Here is a 27,095-nt window from a genome sequence, read left to right as displayed (position 1 = left end):
CAACGATGAGGTATTGAAGACCCAAAGTTTCCTTCGTCCAGAGAACAGACAGAACACATCGACATAGTCTGGTAGGTTTATACATAAATATATACATTTTTTATTTAGATATGATACAGATTAATTGTCATTTTATCAAGTTAAAGACACACCATAAATGAACAAACACGAAATAATTACGTTAAGCATCATTGTGAAGTTAATACGATATTGACAAATGTCATTTTTGTTTTTAGTGGTCAAGCTGTCCGTGTGGCTAGGTGTGGGAAATTCAGATCGTATTCATGATGAATTCGTCGATTTCCAGCTGCTTTCAGAAAGCGCGTTACCCCCTTACGTTGAAGGAATGGCATTGGACCCCTTCTGGTCGTGCATTGCCAGCATCAAGACACCACTACAGAAAGCTCGGTTCCCGCAACTCTCTTCACTTGCTTTTGCAGCGTTGTCAATCCCTCACTCAAACGCTGATCCAGAATTTGTTTCAGCGCACTGAAAAAAATTCAGAAAAAAGAAAGGAAAAATCTGGGCCATAGAACGGTTAAGGCGTTGTTGGCAGTTAAAATGAACACAAAGACGGTTTGCTTCCACCAAAAACCTACCTCGGAAATGTGTACGGCCGCGCATTCCGTGTCAAGCTGATGTAACTGTTCGGTATATAGTTTACTGTAACCCGTACTTCCAGTGTACTGGATAGCCTCCCCTGCGTTAATGTTTGCCATTTAAAGTAATATAATGAGTATTGAACTTCGTTGTTTGCTATTGTCTTATTTAATAAAACTGTTATTGTTATGTTTTAGATTTTCATGCTTCATATCAGATGTTTTATGTCTTGAATAAAAGTATCAAGAGTTTTTGTTAGTACTATACTGACTACAGTAAAAGTGGAATGATAGATCTTTTTAGGTGTCCTGCTTTTTGGTCAAATGTCCCGACAATTTTTTATGGAATGTCCCGCTTTTGACCTAAAAAATTCTGGCATGTATGTAGATTGGCCAGTATGGGCGTATTTCATTTCGGGTTTAAATCCGAAAAGGGCATTATGATTGCCGACAAAGGCATGACTGTTTGTAAACATTGTAAAGTTGAACTTGTGTACAAAACTCGTTCTACTGTCGAGGTGGTGAAGCTACCTGTCCAGTCGTTTTTTCCAGTTAAGATTCTGATGATAACAACAACACTCCGAAGCTCTCTGGTGTGGTGTAACAACAAACTGCACTTACTGAACTGTTTGGGGATATCTTTTCTGAACGTTGTTTTAGTGTTCCTGATTCTGATGAAGTATCAACTGAACTGAATGGTTACCATGCTGAACCAAGTATCAAATTGGACAAAAATCCACTTCAATGGTGGAATTCCAACAAGGAAAAATACCCACAATTAGCACACATCGCCGAGAAGTATTTAATTACTCCAGCAACATCAGTTGCTAGTGAGCGCGTGTTCTCCACATCTGGTTACATTATGCCTGCGCAAAGATCCTGCATGAAAAGTGATAATGTTGATATGTTGCTGTTTTTGAAAAAGAACTTAGTTACTTGACTTGTATAGAATTGTTTACGCTGAAGTTGTGTTATAATTTAAATTAATTAAGACAGTATTTACTTTCCTCAGTTTTCTAGTCATTTTCCATCTTATATACTTCTTATTTAAGTCTTGATAGGGTGAGATAAGATCTTGTTTACAGTTTGATACATCAAGTTACATTTGTTCACAATTATTGTAACAAAGTTATGAAGGATTTGTTTTTAAGCAGTCTATATTGTGCATATTAGCCTCTTGATTTTGTGTGCCTAATTTAAAGAAAATAATACTACATATCGAAATAAGATAGACATCTATTCCCATGATCTCATATATTCTTTATTTGCTCAAGTCATTTTGATTCTAAAAGATACACCTACATTCTTATAGAGAAAGCACATCATAGCAGTGTTTTTTGCTTAAAAGGGTTATTTCAACTTATTTGCAGTTTATTTTGCTGAACTTTGTCTTTATATATCCCGTAATCGAGGTTTTATCATTCACAGTTTATAATAAATTCATGTATTACTATAAAGAATCAGGTAATTCTACATAAAGAATACTTTTTTTGTGAAGTAATTTAGTCTTATTTCACAACGATTATTTGTTAAATGTATCTGATATGTTCATCCTTAAAGAAAATAAATGTTTTATTGTAGACGAGTGTAGTTAACAAAAACAATATTGATTTTTTAAATACCTGACCCGCCGACCCGACACAAATACATTTTTTGACCCTAGGGAGCCCTATAAAATACAATATTTTTAGCAGGTGTGTCCTTGAAATCCTTAACCTAACATGCATGTCCAATTCTAGTTCGCTTCCCGTCCCTCTGATTGCCGTATTGGACACAATTGTAAAATTGTATGCATGTGTTTTCTAAATCGTTAGGTTTTATATTTTGTTATACAATTTTTAGTACACAACATAAGTTCCATAGATAAAACTTTGTTCTGAAATATGCAATGTTCAACATGTAATCGGTTATATAGAAGCGTAAGAGGCGACGGCAGCTTGTAGATAACACATAGTAATGAAAACGTACAACGGAACTGTATCTAAGCTACAAATTTGTATTGAGGCCTTCCTTTACGATAAATTAAGTTGAATCAACGTTGATAAAACGAACGCTTCATGTACTTTTAGCTTATTGGTATAATACCTGTTGCTCGAGTGGTATACTTTCTGCAGTTGTACCTGATTCTGTAATAAAAATACGTATATTATAAGTTGTCTTCAATACATTGCTTCACATTAAACAAAACATGCGTGTGCTTGTGGGTTTGCCTCTGTAAACTAAGGTGCGAATTTGCGAGCGTAAGTGCATGTGTGCGCGTGTGTGTGTGTTTTGCGTTACATGTTGTGAAATAATTACCGATATAATATTTGTGTATTATCACATAGTACATGCACGTTTTTAACCTAAATCAACCTATCATCGTTTGTCTCATCGAAGTTCGCACAATTAAGTTAAAGGATAACTATTTCATACCTGACTTATCGCCTTTGTTCTTGCATCGTGTGTATACAATGCAGGTGACGATACACGCTAGTGGGATACTAAGTGCTGAGCTAAGAATTATTATAATTTTTTTACAATCCTTTATTTCCGTTCTTTCCTGGGCTTTATCAGTTGCCATAGCTGGCACCAGATCTGTAGAACCTGCACATAAACACACACACATTACCACATCAATTTCGGTACTAACATGTTAAGGGGTCGCTATTAAGTTGTGAAATCGTGTAAACTCTAAAACGCTATAGTTAATAATGTTTGTTTTAAACATCTTATTACGCGTAAGCACGGATGGAATCTTACACATATTGTACAATCAAATTGCGTTCTCAACATGAACGATCTACATTGTAAAGCAATGCACATATTTGTGAATACCTTATGTAAAAGTAGTTAACGATATTGTAACAATACATTGATTGTAAACGGACGGCCTTAAAATAAAACAGCATTGTTCGAAGAATTTCATGTGCACGTAACACCTGATATTTCGAACTAGACTAATACGAACGTTTTGTTTCACAGGAATACGATGCATCAATTAACTGTATTAACTTAAATTCACTTAAATGAATATCGATTCAAATATATTTGATTTTGTAACCCCAATATTTATGCTGGTTTGCTGAGCTATCCTTACAGCTTAGTACAGCTAGTTGTTTTGAAAATTATATCAGGTAACGAAAACCAGAATTGTTCTAATGTTGAGCAATATAATTAATTGGATAGGGTTATTACAAAAAACAATAAAACATATCTTTTCTTACATACCATTAGTGCACGAAACCTCATCACTAACAAGTTTTGTTTCATTGAACAACACTGCACACCTATATGTCCCTCTGTCGCGCTCAGTGAAATTTCTTAACCTTAGTATACATGATTGAGACACAGTGAACCTTTCTTTAAATCTTGTATCCATTAGTTGGGGGTCAACATCAAACTGGCATTCTGCTATTGTTTCGTAATTAACAGAATGATTGTAGGCAAACTGGATAACTATTCCATTGACGTCGTTGTGACAGGCTACGGAAACGTCTTCTCCGCACGTAATGTTTCTGCCGGAATTGATCGTTATGCTTAATCCTTGAACACTGCGCCCATGCCCTAAAATAAAGCCCATTCATTTCATATAAATGTATGTCATAAGGGATGCATTATAAATTTGTTGTTGTAAACAAGTTTCTCTATAAGTAATACTATTTACGACGTTGATGCTGCTTTGTGGTGGTGAAATGAAATAATCAGTGAACTCACGGTCAAACAATCGTTATGAAAACTGTTGGTGGTTTATTATACTGAACGATACTTAGTCGCATTTGGGCCGCGTATATAAAAATGAGGAAAAAATAATCGTACACGTTTTGTATTATTTTAGTCATGTTAAATCACGAGATCAAGTAATTGCCTATACAATAAAAACGTCGGCAAAACATTGTTATTTATCAAACCTTATTAATTTAGAAACATGATAAAGAAGAAAAAATAAGAAATGATGATTTCTTTCTTAGTTAGTCTCGTTTCATATCTAGGTTTTAATTTGCAAACGAATTACATGTACATGTTTTATTAATTTCATTTCTCAGCAGATCAAATTACCTGTTGTAAGAACTGATCGTAAGTAAATTCCGTAGGGCTACATGTATTTTAACTAAACCTCTGAAGCGAGATCAAGCTTGCCTTTGCTGTTTCTTTAGTTATCTACTTCATCGAGTTAATAACAAAATGACCAGATCAAATGCAAATGACGTCTTTTAGACATATAGTCGCCCGGTCTATACGAGGAACAACAGTTTATTGCATGCTATATTTGGAAAGTTTGTTTTATAGTTTATCATTCAAAAAGGTGTTCATTCAAAGTTAGTAATTATAATGTTTGTTTCTTTCTTAAGTATTGCAAATTTGGATGTTAATCCAATACACGTGCACATAAATAATGTTGACGATGTATTAACATTGTAGTGCAAAAATGGACACCTTTAGAATAAAATATGTTTAAACCAATAACCTCTTGATGGGTACATTATAATAATTAAAATTAATGCAAGCTCTAAAACAAAAGCTGACAATGCCATATACAATTTATTTGATTTGTTGTATCATTTAAATAGACATTTACTCGACAGTTTGCTTCTAAACATTGACATATATTTCGTAAAGCTTAAGCTTGCCTTACCTATAGTGACTGTACGTGCGAGTAGGTATTTATTTTAACAGATGCCATAGAAACATGACATTATATTACGACCCATATAGGCATATAATTAACGAGTTGAGAAGTGGACTGTTGTGTTTGGGTGAACACACGAAGTGAAACGCATATAATTTCAGTGGCTACTTTATTATCATTCAACGATAGAAGCGATCAATGCATAACAACTAACTAACACAGATCAGAGGTCAACATGCAGTTATGAAGAACATGGGGCGGAGCGTTGCTACGCTTCATTTACAAGTAGGCGTGGCGTGGCGGCATTATCTAAATACACAACAATTCTCCCCTTTTAATTTCATTGATCATACATATAAATAAAAATGAACATACATACAAATCCGTTTACATGTAAATATCAATAAACACAATTCTAACCATTAGAATGATAAATCAATAAAACCTTTCCATTTCAAGTTCATGACCTCTCTAAACTAAGCATGACCTTTTCTTCATTATAGCATGCTATTTAGGAAAATTAGTGAGCGTCCAAATTCGACACAGGTTGTAAAAACAACCGGTAACCTGTCTTTCTCTCCTGCCAGTTAAAGTAAATGTCTTTATGCCACTATAAAACGTAATTGGCCTAACATTAAACCATCAGTGTCATTAGTACTGCAGGTGTTCGGGCGGTCTTCTATTGAGTAATGGATAGCGTCTTTCTGGCAATCGTAAATCCGTATCATTACAACGATGATCCCGGGACTCATCTATTTCCATCGAATTCGGTGCCGGCTGAAGTTCACTGACTTTTGTGTTCGCGGCATTTAAAGTAGTTTCTAAGAGTGTGAAAACAGGTACATTTATAACAGAATACTTCTGCATTTCCGACGCGCGAAGCTGATCAACATGGCGTTTCCATGTCATATTATTCCCGATATCTACTTTGTATAAATATCGAGAAACTATTGACCCAGGGATCCATTTTTCCCTTGAAGTAGGTCTGAAATCTCGCGCTAAGACACGTTGGCCTAATTCGAATTCGCGAACTTTTCTATTGTCAGCCATTGACAATTGCATTTAACCATTTGTGACTCGTGTCTGTGTGTCGGGTATCATCAAATCAAGTTTACTGCGCAAATTCCGACCGAAAAACAGTTTTGCAGGAGTTTCCTCCGTCGTACAATGTGGCGTATTACGATATGCCAACAAGACAGAGTTGATCTTCAAATTGAAATCGGTGTTTTCATGCATTAAAGCGCGCATTGCAGATTTGAAAGAGCCATTGAACCTTTCCACAAGACCATTTGTGGACGGTTTTGCTACCGCAGTTCTTATATGACATATCCCGTTTCTCTTCATAAACAGAGAAAATTCTTCAGATGTAAATTGACAACCATTGTCTGATACTAATTGCTTGGGCAAGCCGTATCTTGCGAATATTGTACGCAATTCTTCAATTGTTCTTTCAGAAGTTATCGATTTCATTTCGATGACTTCTGGCCATTTCGAATGAGCATCTACGATAACCAAGAACATGCGTCAGAGAAATGGACCTATGAAATCTACAAGTATTCGCTCCCAACTTGACGTAGGCCATCCCCACGGGTGTAACTGAACTTTCGCGGGCGATTTCTGTTGCATCTGACACGGTTCGCATCTTTTAACCATGTGTTCGATGTCAGTGTCAATGCCAGGCCACCAGACGTAACTACGCGCTAGTGCCTTCATTTTAACGATACCTGGATGGCTGATGTGCAATAAATCAAGCACACGTTCGCGCATCTTAATGGGAATGATCACCCTAATGCCCAACATTAAGCATCCGTGGTGAATCGTCAATTCATTTCGTCGCGCGTAATAGCCTTTCAAAAGAGGGTCATTATCATTGGTATTCCAACCTTGTTGTACTTGCATAAATACACGTGACATAACGCGCTCCCGCCTAGTTTCACGGCTGATTTCCGCGCTCGTGACCGGAATTTGTTCTAACTGAGAAGTGTAGATCACATCTTCAACTGAAATTTCTTTACCCTTTTTCTTTGACGGCGCGGGTAAACGCGACAATCCGTCCACATTAGTATATATTTTAGAACTTTTGTACTGTATATCGTAATCGAATCCAGAGAGAAATATAGCATATCTCTGAACGCGTGCGGCAGTCGTTGCCGGAATGCTTTTGCTCGGGCTGAATATTGAAGTGAGGGATTGGCAATCAGTAACCAATGTGAACTTTCTACCATAGAGATATGGGTAATACTTTTGTACTGCCCAATTAATTGCCAATGCTTACCTATCGATTTGAGCATATTTCATTTCAGTTTTGGTAAGTGACCTTGATGCGAACGCGATCGGCTTTTCTGAGCCATCTGGCATAACGTGTGACAATATACCGGAAATACCGAACGGTGAGGCATCCGACGCGAGCCTAACCGGAAGTTCCGGGTTGTAGTGTGTAAGAACAGGTTCCGTAATGAGAAGTGTTTTCGACTTTTCGAACGCGCTCTGGCATTCTTTTGACCAGACGAATTTTCGATTTTTCTCGAGCAACGCGTTCATAGGCTTTGTTACGGTCGCGAGATCTGGCAGAAAACGATGGTAATAATTGAGTACCCTGAGATATGCCCTAAGTGATGTAACATCACATGGAGGTGGTGTATTCAATACCGCCTCTACTTTATCCTGACACTTCCATAAACCTTGTTCGTCAATTTCCTGACCACAGAATGTAATCCTTGGCACGAAAAACTCACACTTGTCCTTATTTACTTTATTTCCATATTGCTGTAACCTACACAACACCTTTTGTAAGTTATCCAAATGCAAATTATCACTTTCACCAGTAATCACCATATCATCCAGCATGCACTGCACCCCAGGGATTCCTTGAAGAATTTGGTCCATTGTGCGTTGCCATATAGCTGGAGCAGAAGAAACCCCATATAGCATCCGATTGTAACGGTACAATCCTCGGTGGGTGTTGATCGTAAGCAACTCCTTGGTTTCGTCATCGCATTCTAGTTGTAGGTACGCTTGTCGTATATCAAGCTTGCTGTATTTTCGCCCATTTGACAGATTGGCGAAAATGTCCTCGATTCTTGGGAGAGGATATCTATCAACCTTGATTGATTGATTTACGGTAACCTTAAAATCACCGCATATTCTCACATCGCCGTTTCCTTTTACGACAGGAACGATCGGTGTCGCCCATTCACTGGTGTCCAATTTCGGGATGATTCCTTGACTCTCGAGATTGTCCAGTTCTTTCTCTATTTTTGGCTTAATAGAGTACGGTACCGGCCTAGCCTTTATGACTTTAGGCTGAGCATTTTCATTTAAGGTGAGCCTTGCCTTAATGCCCTTCACATGTCCTATACCGTCACTAAACACGTCTTTATGTTTGTAAAGTATAGAATTTAGACGTACCTTCAGGCATTCCGTTGACACAGAGTTCACGTTAAAAAGTGTGCCCCAGTCCAGTTTGATGTGACTCAACCAGTCCCTTCCGAACAGTGCAGGCCCATCACCTTTTACGACGCAAAGTCGCATTGTGCACCATAACTGTCCCTCGTTGCTCTATGACATCGCCTGAATATGTCTTCAGTATGGAAAAAGCAGGATCGAGCTTCATATTTCCGAATCGTTTTCGGAAATCCTTGTTTGATATGAGGGTAACTGCTGATCCTGTATCAAGCTCCATGGGTACCTCGACATCGTTAATCTTCGGCTTAACGATGAATTTCCCGTTGTCTCCTTTGTTCACAGTGTTGATCACTGAAACGTTTTCCTACATACACTGCTTCCTACATATAGCCTTTATATGTCCCTTTGCTTTACAGTGATGACAAACTGCATCTTTCAGTCTGCATTTCTCGGAGGGGTGTTTAGTTTTCCCACAATGGATGCACTTGCTGCTCTCTTTGGCATGTTTGTGATGCTTCCATTTCTTGGGTTTTGTTGAATGTCCAACTCGATTGACAGGCACATCGGCGGCTGCCGATAACTGTAACTCGGCGGCGTCCTTATGTGCAGCTTCCATGGCAAGCGCTATTTCTATGGCATTTTGCAGTGTCAAATCAGCGATTGACAATAATCTTCGCTGTGTTCCTGCATCTTTAAGTCCACAAACGAACCTGTCCCTTAACGAATCGTTCAAGTTCGATCCGAACTCACAGAATTCTGCCAACTATCGAAGTGAAGTTACGTAACAACTCACACTTTCGCCCACTGCTCGTTTCCTCTTGTGAAATCGGAATCGTTCCGCGATTATTAACGGTTTCGGGCACAAATGAGTTTGTAAATGCTGACTAAGTTCCTCATACGATTTCTCGGACGGCTTTGCTTGTACGGTAAGGTTCCTTAACAACCCGTACGTCTTTTCACCGAGGAGTGTTAAAAGTCCTGCCACTTTTCGTTCATTATCGATGTCATTGACCATAAAGTACTGTTCAAGTCGTTCCTGGTAGGAAGTCCATGTTTCGACATTGCTGTCATATGCGTTAATGTTTCCAATCAGGCCCGTTGCCATTTTGTGTTTATATCCAGAATTTCACGCACAATCTTATTAAACGGATAAAATTCTCGAAATATAATCCACAAAGTTTTATCCTCGTCGCCAGTGTGTTGTGTTTGGGTAAACAAACGAAGTGAAAAGCATATAATTTCAGTGGCTACTTTATTATCATTCAACGATAGAAGCGATCAATGCCTAACAACTAACTAACACAGATCAGAGGTCAACATGCAGTTATGAAGAACATGGGGCGGAGCGTTGCTACGCTTCATTTACAAGTAGGCGTGGCGTAGCGGCATTATCTAAATACACAACATGGACCCTTGCCTAATCCAGTTCAGACTTTTATTTATGTATTTATGAAACAAGTTATCATAATACTTATGTACGATCATGCAGTATATCAATCAATTGAATACTTATAAGACCAATTGACTTTGGGTGAGTCTATGACTGCGCGAACAAGTATGCATTTGTTATTTCGCAAATTGTGTGACCCATGAATATCACCCACTTGGTGCAAGAAGGAACCATGTGACATTGAAATTAGAAGGCACATGGTGTCTTTTTGCACGAATGGGGAGATATGTTCAAATTATACCGTATATCGTACGCGTAAACACAGACAATAACAATAACAGACGTAAACATATAGATATTTGTTCAGTAAAAAATTAAATCATCCACACATGACATGATGGAAATCGATAATTCACACTATTTGTTTTGAACAAGTTTTATTATGCGATAAATAGACACGCTGGTACACGAAACGAGCTAAACCCATGTGAATTGCATGTGGCTACGTGTAGGCCCACCTTAAGATTGATGGTATAAATCCGATATGCAAAAGAACAAAATCGTATTAGTTAATTACTATTACGCAACCGCAATCCTAAGCATTAGACATGAAATGTTGTGATATTTGACAAGCTCTTACCTATTGCAACAATCGTCAGAAAGAATGCCCAAGTTAATCTAACTTGCATGTCTGTGGGTCCCTCTGTTATAGAAATCTACATCAAAGACAAATATATAAAGCTGATATGTAAAATGTGCTGAGACATATGTAAACAAACAAAAACAGTTATTTTGTAAATTGTAAGTACATCAAAGTCATCGTAACAAAGTTACCATTTGCAGACATTTACTTACCACTAAAATATAGTTTATAATTAGATTAACAAAGTAGTGAAACACGTTTCTGACAACACTAATTATTTAATATGTCATTCGTCGTTTAATATTTTTGTGCAGTTTGAGCATGCAAGATTACATTTGCTTACTTCATGACTACTAAAGATTGTTTAAACAAATATTTGAAGTCTCTGTAAACTTACAAATATTTCAACGTTTGAGAGATTTTAACTTAAAACAATCAAACGACGAACACCAGTACCTTAATAACAACACTTAATGCATATATGAAGTAAATTGATTGTAAGTGGGCAACTTATTGTAACGCGCAAGTACACATTTATATCTTTTACATACAGGCGCCGCAACGGTTCAAGTCCAGAATCAACAAGGCGAAAACAAATACGTTTTCTAGCACAGACATCTGTAGTAACGAGGATTTTGTGCTGACACTAATCAAGCTGAATTTAAAGAACAAGCGCATCATAAAGAATCCACGCAATAGATTTGACTGAACGATCTAGAGATAGCATATACATTCCAATCATAGATAGATGGCAAGTATGAAGCCCGGATCATCTTTAACCATGACATCGACACCATTACCAATAACATCATAACCAAGGACACACTGCTGTCATCGGTCAAAGAACTTCTTGGGAAAGAGAGCATGACGAAGAGGCCATGTGTACCCCCCAAGATAAAAGAGGATAGCTGCTGCATGAGAAGTACACCTGGCAAGATTTTATGACAAAGTACTAAACAGGAAGGTGTGGAGGAAGATAAAAAAAAAGCAAAGGATGCATGAGTTAAGGAATGTTAAGGAATTTTTAGGAACACGCAGTTAAATATGGCCAACAGCACCCTAAATACTCTAACGAAGACAAGTAATTCCAAGCCCTGTGTTATAGCAGACGCTGATGAGAACCTCTTGAGACTGCCGCAATCTTGAACAGTAGGATCAAATACTGCAAGGACCTCAATAACTACCCGCCTCGGCCAGATCTCAGTCTCCTTCAGAACGACTCACGCCCTGAAGCTGAAGACGAAAGAACGCCCATACTTAACGCAGAGATGGAGGAGGCAGTGCGCAGTCAGGAGACATGATAATCTCTGATAGTAGACAACATCCTTTCTGAGCGGAATAAGAACGGATGTGAGACAAAGACTGCATCAATGACAGCACTACGCAAGAAGATCTGGGAGGATATCATATGGCCCAATGAGTGTGCGTCCGTTATTAACCTTGTTGGTGACAGCAGCAGTGAACTCAAAGACCTGACCATACATGATGTTAGAAATTATGTTATATTTATCATGCCTAAAATGGTACATTAATTTAAACATGTGTGTAATAATTATTTTGTATATTTTATTAAATAGCACGTATGTATATTAAGATGATTTCGATAAAAAAGTTGCCAAGTAAAAACCTTTTAAAATTACTGACTAAAACGTAGAAAAAATATGTAAATACGTTTACTTCGCATTAGAATTGGCATAATAAATAATGTAATTTTATATTTTGAGAAGAGGGCACTTATGTTGTTTCCATTTTATTTAGATTGAACATGATTATTAAGTAAATTGTGGTATATTGGGGCAAAGGTTTTGTTTACGACTGTACTAATTAGTTGAAGGTTAGCAGTAAAAACCATCCCAAGCTTTAAACCATTTTTGGATTCTACAAATACGTGAGCGTGGTCCAATTTACATATTTTACGTTGCAAAATGCTATTCTGTCTTTGGCATAAATAGCCGATTTTCACAGATTACTATGGGATTACAGTATGTTTCACAGAGTTAGCAGAAAACATGTGTATTTCTCTTAATTAGCAGGAGCTCGCTTGAAATAACTCTGCTTGAATTTCATTTGACTCAACCAATAGATGCAACGCAAAAAGAATAATATTGAAAAGTTTTGTACCGTAAACACGTTTAATAAGAAACTAAAATGTTTCATCGACGTCCGCATTATGTTCGCTATGAAAGTCATTTCTTATCAGTTGGACTTGTGTAGGGCGGTCCGGTTCATTTATAAACGCATTATGTGGAATCATCATACGAGATTCATTTGTATTTATAGGAAGTGATTAAAACATAATAGTGTGAATGAGAGTAAGCCGTTTACATATTCGAATACCTATGTGCCTTAAAAACATAAACACATTGATGTAAAACGATTTAATATAGACACGTGTTTTATACTTTGTAAACACGTACCTTTTGATGCCTTTTTGTAGAGTGGTTAGAATCACAGGCAGCAGTATCATAAATTTCCCCCCCCCACAGAGTTAACCCCAAGGGTTCCAGATTGTTAAACGTACACCTAGACGTCTATTGTGTATGGTTTGACTTTTCAACAACGAATATTGACAAAAATACATAGCTTGAAAAAATAACCCTCGTATAGGCATTACAGTACAGCTCACGCAAAACCAACAAAATCCGCGGCTATGCCGCGGACACATTCTTTTGTTTTCGAAATTACTCCGCATCTACAACGAGTATTCCCTCGGCACCATGCCGAGGCACTCCGCGATAATTCGCGGAGAACTTTACGCCGCGTCTGTTCCTGCCTCGGCATCGATCCGCGGCATCACGCCGCGTCTTTTCACGCGGCGGTTCGCCTAAATAAATACAAATATTTATTATATACTATAACACATGTTAAATAATTTTTAAATAAACGATTATTAGAAACAGATACAAATAATACGTTGATATGTTTACTTCTGCGTGATTGTGTAAACCTTTGGTCAGCTTCTCTGCATACGGAACTTCATACATACTGATTTTGTAGGTCATTATAACCATATCAATGAACCTTACACAGTTTAATCCCGGACATGATCTCGGAAACAAGATTTGCTTTATACATCGAAAATAGCATTTTGAGTATCATAAGATTTGCGAAAATACATATGAGAACCAAACAATCATACACATAGAAAACAAATATAAATAATGTTGACAATTTTCATAAAAACTTATATTCGTTAATAATTAAAAATGATTACTTTCACTTCGTCCCGATTTTCAAAAATGGCCATGTACATGTTGCATCTAAATATAAATTTAATAAACGAAATTATCGGGCAATATATTGAAACATTAAACTCGGCATAAATGTGAATACCAAAATACTATTGTGACGCAAAACAGTATAACTATTGTGACAATTAAATACACTTGTAAATCTGCTGTTCTCTTAGAAATTGCGCGAAAAGTAAAGATGACTTGTGTAATATAGCGTTATCCGCCTGGAAAGCGTGAGCATTTTCATTGTTATTTTAATAAATCTGTGCAAATAATACGAGGATATAACAAGTATACAAGCGTATGCGAATGCAAATGGAAATGCAGTGAGAACCCCGCCTTAAAATATCGAATTTTATACTGAAACATTAGGCGGTTAATCTTTTGATTTGTCGGCATTTTGTTTCATTTCAGACTACATGCAGTTTTCAGATCATAATCTCAGTGCTTTATTACCCGAACTCGTTAAGTTCTGGACACATGTGCTACTGAAAATAACCACCGGTATGGCCCAAACAAGCACAAATTGTCTAGTCTCCCGTGTGTTTTATCTCTAAATGTTAGATAAGCACGTGCACTATTAATTATTATGTTAATCAGTACAAAAGGCCTTCTGAAAACCGCCGACTGCGTCTTTTATTGCTCAATCAAGCACCGATAATCCAATATCCCGTGTATTACAATAACACAAACTTTAGATTAGCACGTGTCGTCTGTAAAAAACATAATTGTATCAGTAAACATATCAAAGTAATTCTCGTATATGATCTCGGAAACGGGACTTGCTTTAAAAATTTACCATTACGATATTTTTTTCATAAGATTTGCTAAAAACAAATGAGAACCAATCAAACATACACAGACAAAACAAAATTTAATTAATTATGACAAATTAAATGGAAAAAAACGTTGGTTTATTTTCGAAAATCACTTTTCCTTTCTCCCAATTTTCAGAAAATGACTTATACATGTTGCATAAAATCTAAATATAGATGACGCTGTTTATTGGTCGTTGTAAAAGAATATGAACTTTACAGTTTACACGGCACTTTGAGTGCAATCAGATACAATACAATAATTGTTGCAATATTGAACGAACTAAATATGAAAATGATACAGCGTTTTTGACTTTTATTTTATTCAGGAAAATGTCAAAATCATTTGCGAGAAACCCCGATACTCAAATGGAAATTCACTACGAAGCTTTTACAATGTTGTCTGCGTTACGTAGTTTTGTGTATAAATAAATACACCCACGCCTATTTTCGCGCGCTTTTTGTTTTAGACAAACACTGGACACGAAAATATCATGGGCATATACATGTATTTATTTGTGTTACCCTTGTCCATATTGGACACCTATTTCATCAAATCTTTAAATAGAAACATATGCCGAAATTCATTTGATATTGTAGAAAAATGTTGGATGTTTATGTTAATGAGTTTTCTTGAGCACTTTTCTCGTTAGTATTAATCAGAATTTGCATTTGAAAATGGACATTCGGAATACACGGGATTAGCGGGAAATGGATAGAGACGGAAAAATTCGCATGTATGTGGTAATCGATAATGACAGAAATAAACGCATGTATTGGGGAAACGATAGACTCGGGGTTATACGCATCAGGGAAAGGGTTCAGAAACAGTTAATAAAGATAATTTGGACAGATGATGCAAAACCTTATTGTCAATGTATTATGTAGTGAATTGTTTCGCAACGTAGTAATGCGCCATGTAACAAATTTTATGATGCGAAACTCGGAGTCCATTTCTATCCGAGGTACATGTACATTGTAAATTATAATTAATACGATTGTCCGCCGAATGACTCGACATCATCAACAAATTCCTCGGCATCATGCCGAGGCGGGTCGCGGAGGCGAGATGCTGAGTGCCTCGGCGGACAGACGCGGCCACCCGGCGACCAGATAGTCGATTCCGAGTCGACTCCGCGAACACAAGATGGCGTCTGACTCCGCGGATCGCGGAATATGTTTGTTTTGCGTGAGCTGTACTGTATATATACACAAGGTATAAAACGCACTATATGTCTATTGCTGAAAGATTGTGAAACACTGGACGTGACCTTTTTCATCGAAAACACACATGTTCCCATGCAGTTGCCGACAAAATGCAACTGGATTCGTTTAACGACAGTTAAAGCAACGAGATTACATGTAAACGTTTTTGCAAATACCTTGCTGAGTTAGATCTTTATGTGCCGACTAAATTTAATAAAGCGTGTAAATGGCTGGCTGGATTAATACTATATTTTGTCACTTTAATAGGAATAACTTTTGCCCTTTTAACCTACAGCTTATTTTCGAAGCTAAACTTACATTTACGTTGTCATTCAGTTCCGCCATGTTTTTTTTTTCTTAAATAATGTGGCTTTCTCGTCACGTATTTGTTATGAAAGCAGGGATTTAATCATGAGAAGTTCGGAGCCAGTCTAATCGTTGCGTGGCATTTGATTGCAATTTGCATGTCAACCACCTCTTTCACAACCGGATACATGCCAGACTGAGTGTTTCCTGTGTAATTATTTAGTAAGACCGCTATCAATGAAGTAATAAAACTTTAACAAAGTGCTCTTTATCATGTGCAGAAGTCGGGAATGAGTTTTTAAGCTTTAATATTTATCGTTTATCATGCTAAGGTCCAAATTCCATAAGAATACATTTTTCATCTTAACTCTTATACATCAGACATTGTGTAGTGTGATAACGCTCTGTTAACACTAGTGCAATAAAATAGATTTAAACTCAGACAATATCTAAAAAATAGATTCATCGATATGAACTTACAGGGTTTTCTATATAAACTACAGATATAAAATATATATCATTTAATCTTTGTAATGTACAAAGAAAACAGGGCACAAGAATTAAAGTAACTGCCAGTTAGTTATACAGTTTTATTATAACATTGATTCTATATTTCTGAAGTTATATTAAAGGGGCCTTTTCACAGATTTTGGCATGTTTTGAAGTTTGTCATAAATTGCTTTATATTGATAAATGTAAGCATTGGATCTCAAAAGCTCCAGTAAAAAAAATCTAGGATATAAATTTTACAAAGAAATAAAGTAGCCCTCAACAGGGCTCGAATTCCCCTGGAATATTTAAATATTTAGATAGTGTTCACATATCACATATTGGAAACCGTTTACATCAGCACAAGGAACCAAGTGTCAAAATACATACATTCCAAAAAGGTATGTATATGTAATTGTTATTGATAGCACCTCGTCATAAACAGTAATTTGTGAATTAAATAAGATATTAAGACAGTGCCTGTTATACATTTAACATTTTCTGGCATATTTATAACATAAACGTACGAAAACATAAAATTAAATTGTTCACAATAAAACTTGAGCATACCTTCACCAATAATTGTCAATCCTTACAATAACCACTGCAAAACAATGTCATAATCGCTACAGTACAATAAATTTCTTTAAAGTAAAGACTGGGTTGCAATGATTATCCACCTTAAGTTGAAGATTAGGTATAGATTACATTCTCAAATTACCAAAGTCATTTATTTCGGACTTAAATATTGGTAGATGTAATGAACACTGTAGCATTATTCGCTGCAACGTTTATTAACGTTATAAAACAAGGTATAGTAGCAAAGACGTGTAGAGTAATTCATAAAGTCTCTGAAAATATTATTACGCTTTAATAATAATAATTAAGCCGTATTGCAACGTTTGACGAAATTTAACACAGTGAATTCAGGTTAAAGAAGATCAATATTCGCAAATATATTTTTTTGTAAACAAATAATTTTCTAAAAAAATATTTTATTATTTTATTTCGAATTCACGAGAGCTGAACTACGGAAGGGCCGAACGTCTTCATTGGACTTTCCATAGGTCTGCACTGAACTAATTGAGCTTAACTACTAAATTTTGCTTGCTCCATATAATGAAATACAAAGGCCTTGTCAGACATTGTATACTAAAACATGGTCTGGTATTGTATCAATATTACCCTTATTGTATGCTGGTAACATTTATTGTTTTCTTTATTTCGGTTATTGCATAATTTATTATGTTTATGTAATTGATGTCACTTGAAGCATGTTCTTATGTTTCTACAAACCCTTTCCATGTTTAAAATCATTTCATTTTAATGTCAAAATAACAATTAAGTGATCAGATTGGTAACTGGGCATTATACATACGTTGAGAACAAACGGAAAAAATAATAACGATATAAGATGAAAATCAAGCTGGATTATAGGGTGTTTATAGCTATATGTCACTTGGTGTTTCATCTACACATGCACACCATTTTAATTTTATAACGCGTCATCTGGTTGGTTGTCCTCATTGTGTTGGCCAATTATATGGCGTTTTAGAATCGAGCATTCGATCGTTAAAATATGACAGCAAAACACACACATGTAGCGAGAAAGTCGAATTTAATTGAATATTAAAGTTATCAGCCGAGCAAGAGATCGGTTAGTAGTGTAATCTCGTAGCTTTAAATGTCGTCTAACGAATCCAGTTGCATTTTGCTAAAATGCTTTATGCTAAAGATCTTACTAAACAGATTGAAGATAATCGCTAAAGAACAGGCAGGCTTCAGACAAGGGCGCAAAACAACGGAGCAAACCTTCAACCTCATGATACTGTGCTAGAGGTACTTGCAACACCAACAGGACCTCTACCACGTCTTCGTGGACTTTAAAACGGCTTTCAACAGGGTATGGCATGCAGCACTGTGGGCTACCATGAGGCTAAAGCCAACCTGATCAGAGTCATAGATCACCTGTATGACAATGCCACAAGTTCCGTATACTTCAACAGCAGCATTGGGGACTGGTTCAGAACCACAGTCGGAGTGAGACAAGGCTTTTTTCTCTCTCCCACCCTCTTCAACATCTTCCTGGAAAGAATAATGACTGACGCCCTAAAATACCACGAGGGGACAGTCAGCATTGGCGGCAGGACAATCAAAACTTTACGTTTTGCGGACACCATAGATGACCTGGCCGGAAGTAGAAAGGAGCTGAAGAACTTATTGAAGTGCTTAGACACAACCTCCATAAATTTTGGCATGCAGATCAGTGCAGAGAAGACTAAATTGATGACCAACAACACCAACGGCATCAGCACAGACATCAAGGTCTGTAGCGAGAAACTGGAAGCCGTCAAAATCTTCAAATACCTGGGAGCAGTTGTCACTGAATAAAATATCAATTATGCAAGTATTAAATGGTATACATAAGACTGCTTTTTTCAGCGTCTGTACATTAGGAACTATATCACGCGTAAGTTTATGGTGGTTCCAAGTAGCTTGTAAACGTCGGATTGTGCTCCGACAGGTATACTTGTGCATTTCGTACAATTTCGCTTCGCCTGTGCTGACTGTTTTGTGGATGCATTACTAATGACAGGGTAAGTTGATAAATACGACAAAACATTTATTATTCATTTACGTAGTTAAACAGTGATCATTCAGCTATGCATATATATATCATGTCAGTGAGGCAGTAAAGCCTCCGTTTTGTTAGAATTATAACTGACGTAATTCAATAATCGATGTGAACACTAATTATAAATTAGTCTATAGGCAATCTTGGTAACGACCAATGCTTAAAGTGATATTATGGGCATCTAAAAGCATATGCTATGTTTATAGGCGTCTATCGCAACCCTTGTTTATTTTTGGTGTTTTCACTTCATATGCACTTAGATTTGTTAATGCAGCATCAACATCTTAAAACAATATCCCGGAAATAGAAAACACATAATGCATTTGAATATCAACCGTACTTTCGTTTTGACAACTGACAACAGAAATGATTCGATGTACGATGTAAGTCTAAATGTAGTTGTTATGCAGATTCGTTCATACGACACAAATACACAATTTTGTTTACGGGTCATTTCGGCTTAGAAGACTGGGTGAGTCATAAACAATATCGAATATAATATATATTTTTTATAAACAACTAGTAGCAATATAAGTTGTAGATAATTGGTCAGTTACCACATTATAACTAACTCTTCTGACCTGTACTAACTCTTTTGACTTGTTATTTCTTTTCAGCTCAATTCAACAGTGAAAAATGTCCATATCACTTTAAGCAAATCATAACAAAAGGCATGTAAAATTATGTTTTCACCGTCAACAACAACTTCATATCTACCACCAGAAACAAAGCTGTTTACACTTAATACTTGGCCAGCCAGAAATTAAAGGGTGCTAAGTGTTTTTCTTTATTTTAATGTACGTCTACCAGCAAGTATATCCTTTTCTAAAAGCTGTACAATTGTGTGAATAGGAACAGAATTCATTATAGTTTAAGTAAAAAGGAACATATCACGGTGCCTAACCAATACGGATAAAACATGTATGAGAAAGTTTCTTTACACGAGCAACCTTGCTTACGTAATAAATCATGAATCGATACATAAGTAATAAATTGTCTTGGCTGTTCTCCGGAGTGCAGAGTATCGATATGATGCAGAATATGTATACACTAAGCATTCTTTCTCAGTATAGAGCTATGCTGTATGCTGATACTAGATAAACATATACAAAGCAAAGCTGTCACAAAATGTGTAACCAGTTTAGTGTTAACGAGTTGTATTAACTTCTATGTAATTTAATTACGTGAACATTAATGGTGGACAGTAGCTGTTCCTGGTAAAATAATTAACACGGACCTTTCATCGGGCTATGACAAAACTACTTGCATGTACCATGCATTGTGAGTTCTTGGGCGTAGTCCACCTACAGTGAAAGGTTAGTATCATTGTATTATATAAAGATTGTTCGTTATACAATACGCAATAGGATACAGCTTTATGTTTGAATGTTTTGTTAATACATATATTTGATTACATTACGACGGATGCAGACGTGTACATCATTTTTTAAAGCTGTACATAGTACTGTTATTGCCAAAACATACTTAAATTATCAGGCCTTTCCATTTGATAGTACGCAGTGTTTATCGATTACAAAAATATATTTTCGCCTTCTGCAAGAAGCTTCGATTGCAGATGTAGATCACTCAGCAATGTATCATCACACGAAAGTAGTATGTTCCATATTGTTTTTGCAGTATGAAGAGCACACAAAATGTATCACCAACATAATTAAAATGATCCGTGTTGTCATGTATATATTTCAATAGGTACAGCATGTGCAGGTTAACAGAAAGGATTTAAACAGGGGGCTGTTGAAAGTATGTCTATAGAACACTGCAATCTAAAATATCATTACTAATATTGAACAATCGGTGCATAAAACGCGTTATGCAATGACATAAAGCCATACTATTAAGAATGGAGTTGTTTGTATTTTATTGCGTTCTATTTCCTTATGATCAAAACCAATTTAGCATGTGCATCATTTTCTATTTCCTTTCTTGTCTTCCTTTTTCGCATTGATGCTTATATATTGTTCATATGATCCCGCATTTAACATGTACAGAATCGTCTCGGACGCACGTTTATTAGGCGTGCATTTCCTTAACGTTGCTAGTTGAGACAACGTACATGATTTTGACGTTAATGGTTTGTCTGCTTAAAGAGAGAATACTATGCGACACATGTAGGAATAAACTATTGATTATGCTGGGCGTGAAACATAAATAGATTCCAGACACATTGTTCAGCACATTAAGTTTACGCATTTTGCTAGAAACGTTTTTTTAACAATATGCTTTAATGTGTGATTAATGTCATCAGCATGACTATCACAACTACGACATACTTATGCCAATAATGTAAAGTTAAGGAAACATTAACTGTTGATGGTGTGTATTGTCGTTGAAATTAAACTTGAAATGTTGTGCGTGTAATAATTTTGGACTCGTTTGTGCATAATTAGTACAGCTAAACGATGTCGTTCGTGTACCAATTTCCGTTAAAACTCAATTGTTTTACAAGTTTAAGAGGCGGATTGAATATGTTCATTCATTTGTGGTAAATGTAATAATTTAATGCGCCTGTTGTTGATGGCATTTGCCATTTCCAATGTTTTGGCATCTCCACTTGTGCTTGAGGACCTACGATTTTGATTAAAGACTCAGAGATAATTTAGCGTAGACCTTTATTCGCGTATAAAGGTATCATTTAGCGTGATTAATGTAATCAGTGTACAATTTAATTTTTATGTTTTACCTGTTATATAAATATATTACATGAATCGAATGTGCTAGTGTATCAGTTATTACGAAGAAAAATACATGCATATTATTTTTAAAAAAAGATTAATTAAAACAAATTTTAAACAAACATCTCCCCCACCTTCAAACATTAAAAAAAGACAAAAGAAATGGGCTGACAACTAAAAGCGTGTGTTGTAGCACACTAACTCTATTATTATACAGGTGATTATGTGCGAAAGAAATACATTCAGAAACTTGTTATGAGTGTGAACGTGACCCATTAGTCAGGTTACACTCTATTTGAGCGTACACACACACGAAATACTTCCTGACAGCTCCGAGCATAACTTTATTTTACTACCTGGAATAATGGACGTTGGGCGTTTATACCTGGGGACAAATACTAGCAAAGTAATGTATCGTGTGATCATATGTGTAGCATACAAAAGGGTCATGTTCACAGTTTGGCAAAATAACACTTTTTAAAAAATCGTAGATTGAAAAAAGGTTAATGCATTATAATTATCAAAGCAAAATAAAATTACTGACTGAAATATAACATTATATTTTCGTTCGTTATTCATATGTCGAAAATTATCAGTCGGAATCCGAACAAAAAACATCTTGTGTAACGATTTTTATCGATAATTTAACAAATTTTAAAACGTGCATTTCCCAACATGGCGTTTGATTCAGGATGTCCCGGATACGAATTCGAGGACAGACACGTTACACAAAATATTTGTGTTTATATTAATATATATTAAACGATCTAAATGGTGCAGTTGTGTTAGAAATTGTATTATGAAACATTGGTTGAATACACATAAATCTTTGCACAAGTCTCAAAATGTTTGCATTACTGTTGTTAGGTACACGTTGGTGTCATGGAAAGACGTTGGTTTTTCTTTGAATACGTTAAATTATTTTTTCTCTAATTATATCGGGATATGCTACATTTGTAAATTGATCACACATAAAGATAAGTAATTAAACATTTAAAGTATAAACAATAAGCATATACTTTAACTATGAAATTATCGTAGGTGTAACCTTCGAAACAGCTCCCAAATTCCATATTTTAATCAAGAAAGCAATCCCACATTACACTTTATGACTCAAGCGCAAAACACGTATTCACCTTGAAGATATCCGTTGCAAATCCCTCGCATACGACGGGCATCTGGTGCAGATAATGAGTGAGTCAAAATGAGCTATCATGTTGAAGTAAAGCACAGTCACATTTTAAACTTGAAACCCAATCAGTGATGTATTGATTTTTGAAATTTGGTTTACTGAAAGGGTTAACTTGGCTACCATGGGTCTTCCGTTTAAACGCTTAAATTTACTTCTATAAATAGCCACATACAGACACACTTGCAAACCGTTTTTTTTCTCCCGTCGGTAAGGACACAAGAACTCCGCTATCTAATGTAACGTGATTACAATTTTGATTTTTTATATGAGCATTGAGGAATTTCACCTAACAGCGCTAACATTACAAAACACCTGTACGCAAATTTAAATTTAAACATGAACTGTTATTGTTTAAATAGAGGGGACCGATTATATTGGCTGTAATCTTGTTTAAAGCTACACCACCGGTCATGCCGCGGTCTTTTGCATTTTGTTAATCATTTATTTTGCAGAACTTAATCTTAATTGATTACATGGCTCGCAAAACCTTAATTACACTCAATTTGTATAAATTACATAAAGCATTTACATATAAACTTAAGATGCGTGTGAATTATGTTGTAAAACACATTCTTGAATAAATATGTTTAAACCAAAATGTATGTATCAATCTCGCAACTCAACATACTTTTTCCTGTTATATGCACCTGTTTAAAACAAATATTCACATGAGTATTAACAAGTTGACAAACATTTTAAAGTCATCTTAGTTAGGAAGACAATAAATAATTCCGTTGAGTCAGGTCATTTTTATCTGTATCCCATATAAATAAGTATTTACTTCGATCCGAATACCAACTATGTAATCATTCGAATACGTTTATGCAGAATGTGTAACATCGATATGCACGAAACACAGAATTCATTATACAAACTGTTGATATTTATAACGCGCCAACTTAAGACTTGGTTTTCCAATATTTTACCTATTTTTAGCATGTCTTCTTATGAAAAGAGATAGTTCTCATATTGCAGTTAAACCTATTAAACACAGCAACACAGAGCCGTTTTAAATTGTATGTATTGCGGTGACGTTTGGCATACATAAGAGAATGCTACTGCGCATAACATACAATTAACCGGTTTAAATCACTATTTGATTTGGTCTAGAATAAATGGTCTATATACTTGCACATATTGTTCTGAATTGTCCAGTAGATAGCACAAAAATGTCAATACAAACGTAAATGTTTAAATATACAGTGAAATTCAATATCAATTCATGGATATGTTCTTTTCCATATACTAAAGTACACGCTGTACTACACCTAGCTATACTTGTGATAATTGTGTTTAATTCTTTAAGTGTTTGTACTTTAAACTTAGCTTGATGAAACACAAAGACATAAACACTATCTTATGTATTGTAAGTTATGTGTGAATATTCATGGGTTGTTCGCACGTAACCTTTAAAACCTTTGTTATAGTTTTGCAATAGTAGCTTGTGCATACCGTTTGAGCGCAAAGAATGGGTGAATTCAATTTAAAGCGTCCAAATATTCAATCAAAACATGTAATTAAACCTCAAGTGCGACATTAATTCAAAACTTCAATTTTAGAAAAGAACATATTAAAAACAAGAGATGTGTTTGTAAGAAACATAATGCCCCCTAATGCGCCGCTTTGATTTTTTTTACCTTTGACCTTGAAGGATGACCTTGACCTTTCACCACTCAAAATATGCAACTCCATGAGATACACATGCATGCCAAATCACAAGTTGCTATGTTCAATATTTCAAAAGATATTGCAAAACTTTACTGTAAGGTTAAAGTTTTGGGACAGAATGACAGAGTGACAGAATGACGGAATGACAGACAGACAGGCCAAAAACAATACTCCCCCGATCATTCGATCCGGGGGCATAATAAGACTTCAGTCACATATGTGAATATTTTAATATACATATTTCTAGAAACGAACGAAAATGTAGTATATGTAGCTCAAATGATGCATATTTTTAAAAACGAACATAAATGTAGTATATGTAGCTCAAATGATACCTATTTCTAAAAACCAACAAAAATGTAGTACGTATGTGTAGCTCAAATGATACATATTTAAACAAACGAACAAAAATGTAGTACGTATATGTAGCTAAAATGATACATATTTAAAAAAAAACGAACACAATAATATAAGAAAACTGTATATCGACAAATTATATCATAACCGACCTAGTATGCATACATGTATACCTTTGTTAACAAATACTTACAATACAGTTCGAACGAATCTAGCGAAATATTGTAAAAATGCTTTTAAAATGAGTCCCGAGACATTGAATGCAAACGTTAAGTAATGCAATGGCCTTTTTTAACACTTTTTATGCACACTTTTTGTCAAGTTCGCATTGCTATGCATATGCTTATAGCTTATATATTATTTATATTGTCAGGTTTGTATTTATAACTTGTTTAAGTTATATGATTAAACTTTCTGTTCAGTTCTGTTTTGTTACAATAATCAACGGATCCAATTGAATATGCATTTTGGCAGAGTTAAATCTAAAGCATAATAGCAATCCAATGAGGAAGTGAGTATTTAATATTCGGTGCGCTACAAATATCTATTACAATCTGTGTTATCATATTAATATGCATATGTTTCACATCAATATTCACTCTGATTTTACCCTATCTGGAAGTACAATACATAACCACATGGCTCTAATTTTTTTATAGTACCACGTTTTGAACAGTTGCAATGAAATCCGAATTATAATTATTAAAACATTCGAACACGTCTACACATAATAAATTATATCGATATGAAAATAACACACAAGTTCGGTTTCCTTAACTTGATTTTTCATCGTTCTAATTTTAGAATATTGGGGTTTCCAAACGTGATTCATACGTTTGTCATTTATTCGTTTTCAGACAGACCGTTCTGGATAACAGTAGATTAAAACATCAACACAAAGCCGTTTTAAATCTATGAACAATATGAACAATAACTGCGTATTTTCTTAATTTATGAAAATATTTTAAGAATAGTTAGATCACATATGTCATTTTAATGCTTATTTATGCAAGTTTGACATGCATACAAAACACTAAAAGTGAGCAATTAAAACGACTTAACGATTTAAGTCAGTAGTTTATCTTGACAACAAGAACACTGTTAACAGTCTACATACGTGCTTTTCTATTTTGTCCCGCACATGACACAACGTGCTTAACACATACGACACTCAATCTAATAACCCAGTTACAAGATACTAAGGTTAATTACACTCTTCCTATTGAATTTCATAAGAATTGCGACACATGTTGAAATCAATAAAAAAAACACATGACTCAGAAATAGTTACAGCGGATTTCAATCGACTGGTTTATCATTCTGATCTGATAAAATAGCGTTGTTTTTACGATGTGTTTGTCAAAACAGTGAAAAAACGTTATTGTTAGTATACATAAGTACAGGTTGACAATACCTAGCAATTTAAATATTTGTGTATAACGTTTTTTTTTATACTAAATATGCTTGTAGAAAACATTACACGTTTTATGAACGCCAGCTCATGCGGACATTGAGAGTAAAACACATTTAATTATGAGGATGAGATCCCATTTTATATATTTTTTGATGGGTATATTTAGCAATACTATAGTTATATTTACAGTTTATATACATGTATAAGTTTTACATAGAGCTTTGATATTTATGTTACCGTACGTATATATAGACACTTATATAGGAAAAACGTTGGAAAGAAGACTTATCGCAAATACATTTACTCTAATCTTAGTTTAGATAATCTGGGTTTCTTACGGGTTAAACATTTCATGTTTCAACCTGAATTTCATACATCATAATACTGTATGAATAAGCAGTGATTTGTAACAACACATAATATTTATAACCGTATTGTCTA

The 27,095-nt window shown here is 35.4% G+C and overlaps 1 protein-coding gene and 1 long non-coding RNA gene across 2 annotated transcripts in view; one reads left to right on the top strand and one right to left on the bottom strand.

The window, feature by feature from the left end:
• Nucleotides 1-3,932: 3,932 nt before the first annotated feature.
• Nucleotides 3,933-17,381, bottom strand: LOC127865504 (uncharacterized). Its single transcript, XR_008042643.1, has 3 exons — nucleotides 17,266-17,381; nucleotides 10,644-10,719; nucleotides 3,933-4,145 (listed from the first exon to the last, which is right to left on the bottom strand). It is a non-coding gene; the product is annotated as an uncharacterized LOC127865504 (long non-coding RNA).
• Nucleotides 17,382-19,256: 1,875 nt separating this feature from the next.
• LOC127867345 (uncharacterized) overlaps nucleotides 19,257-27,095 on the top strand; it is a 209,796-nt gene continuing 201,957 nt past the window's right edge. Inside the window, exon 1 of the mRNA XM_052408439.1 lies at nucleotides 19,257-19,292. Coding sequence (XP_052264399.1) covers nucleotides 19,285-19,292 — 8 coding nt within the window. The 5' untranslated portion in view covers nucleotides 19,257-19,284. The remainder of the gene's footprint in view (nucleotides 19,293-27,095) is intronic.

Source organism: Dreissena polymorpha, chromosome 2 (assembly GCF_020536995.1).
Source record: "Dreissena polymorpha isolate Duluth1 chromosome 2, UMN_Dpol_1.0, whole genome shotgun sequence".
Classification (NCBI taxonomy): Eukaryota; Metazoa; Mollusca; class Bivalvia; order Myida; family Dreissenidae; genus Dreissena; species Dreissena polymorpha.
Note: the sequence above shows the minus strand (reverse complement) of the source record. Positions and strands in the feature narration are given on the sequence as shown.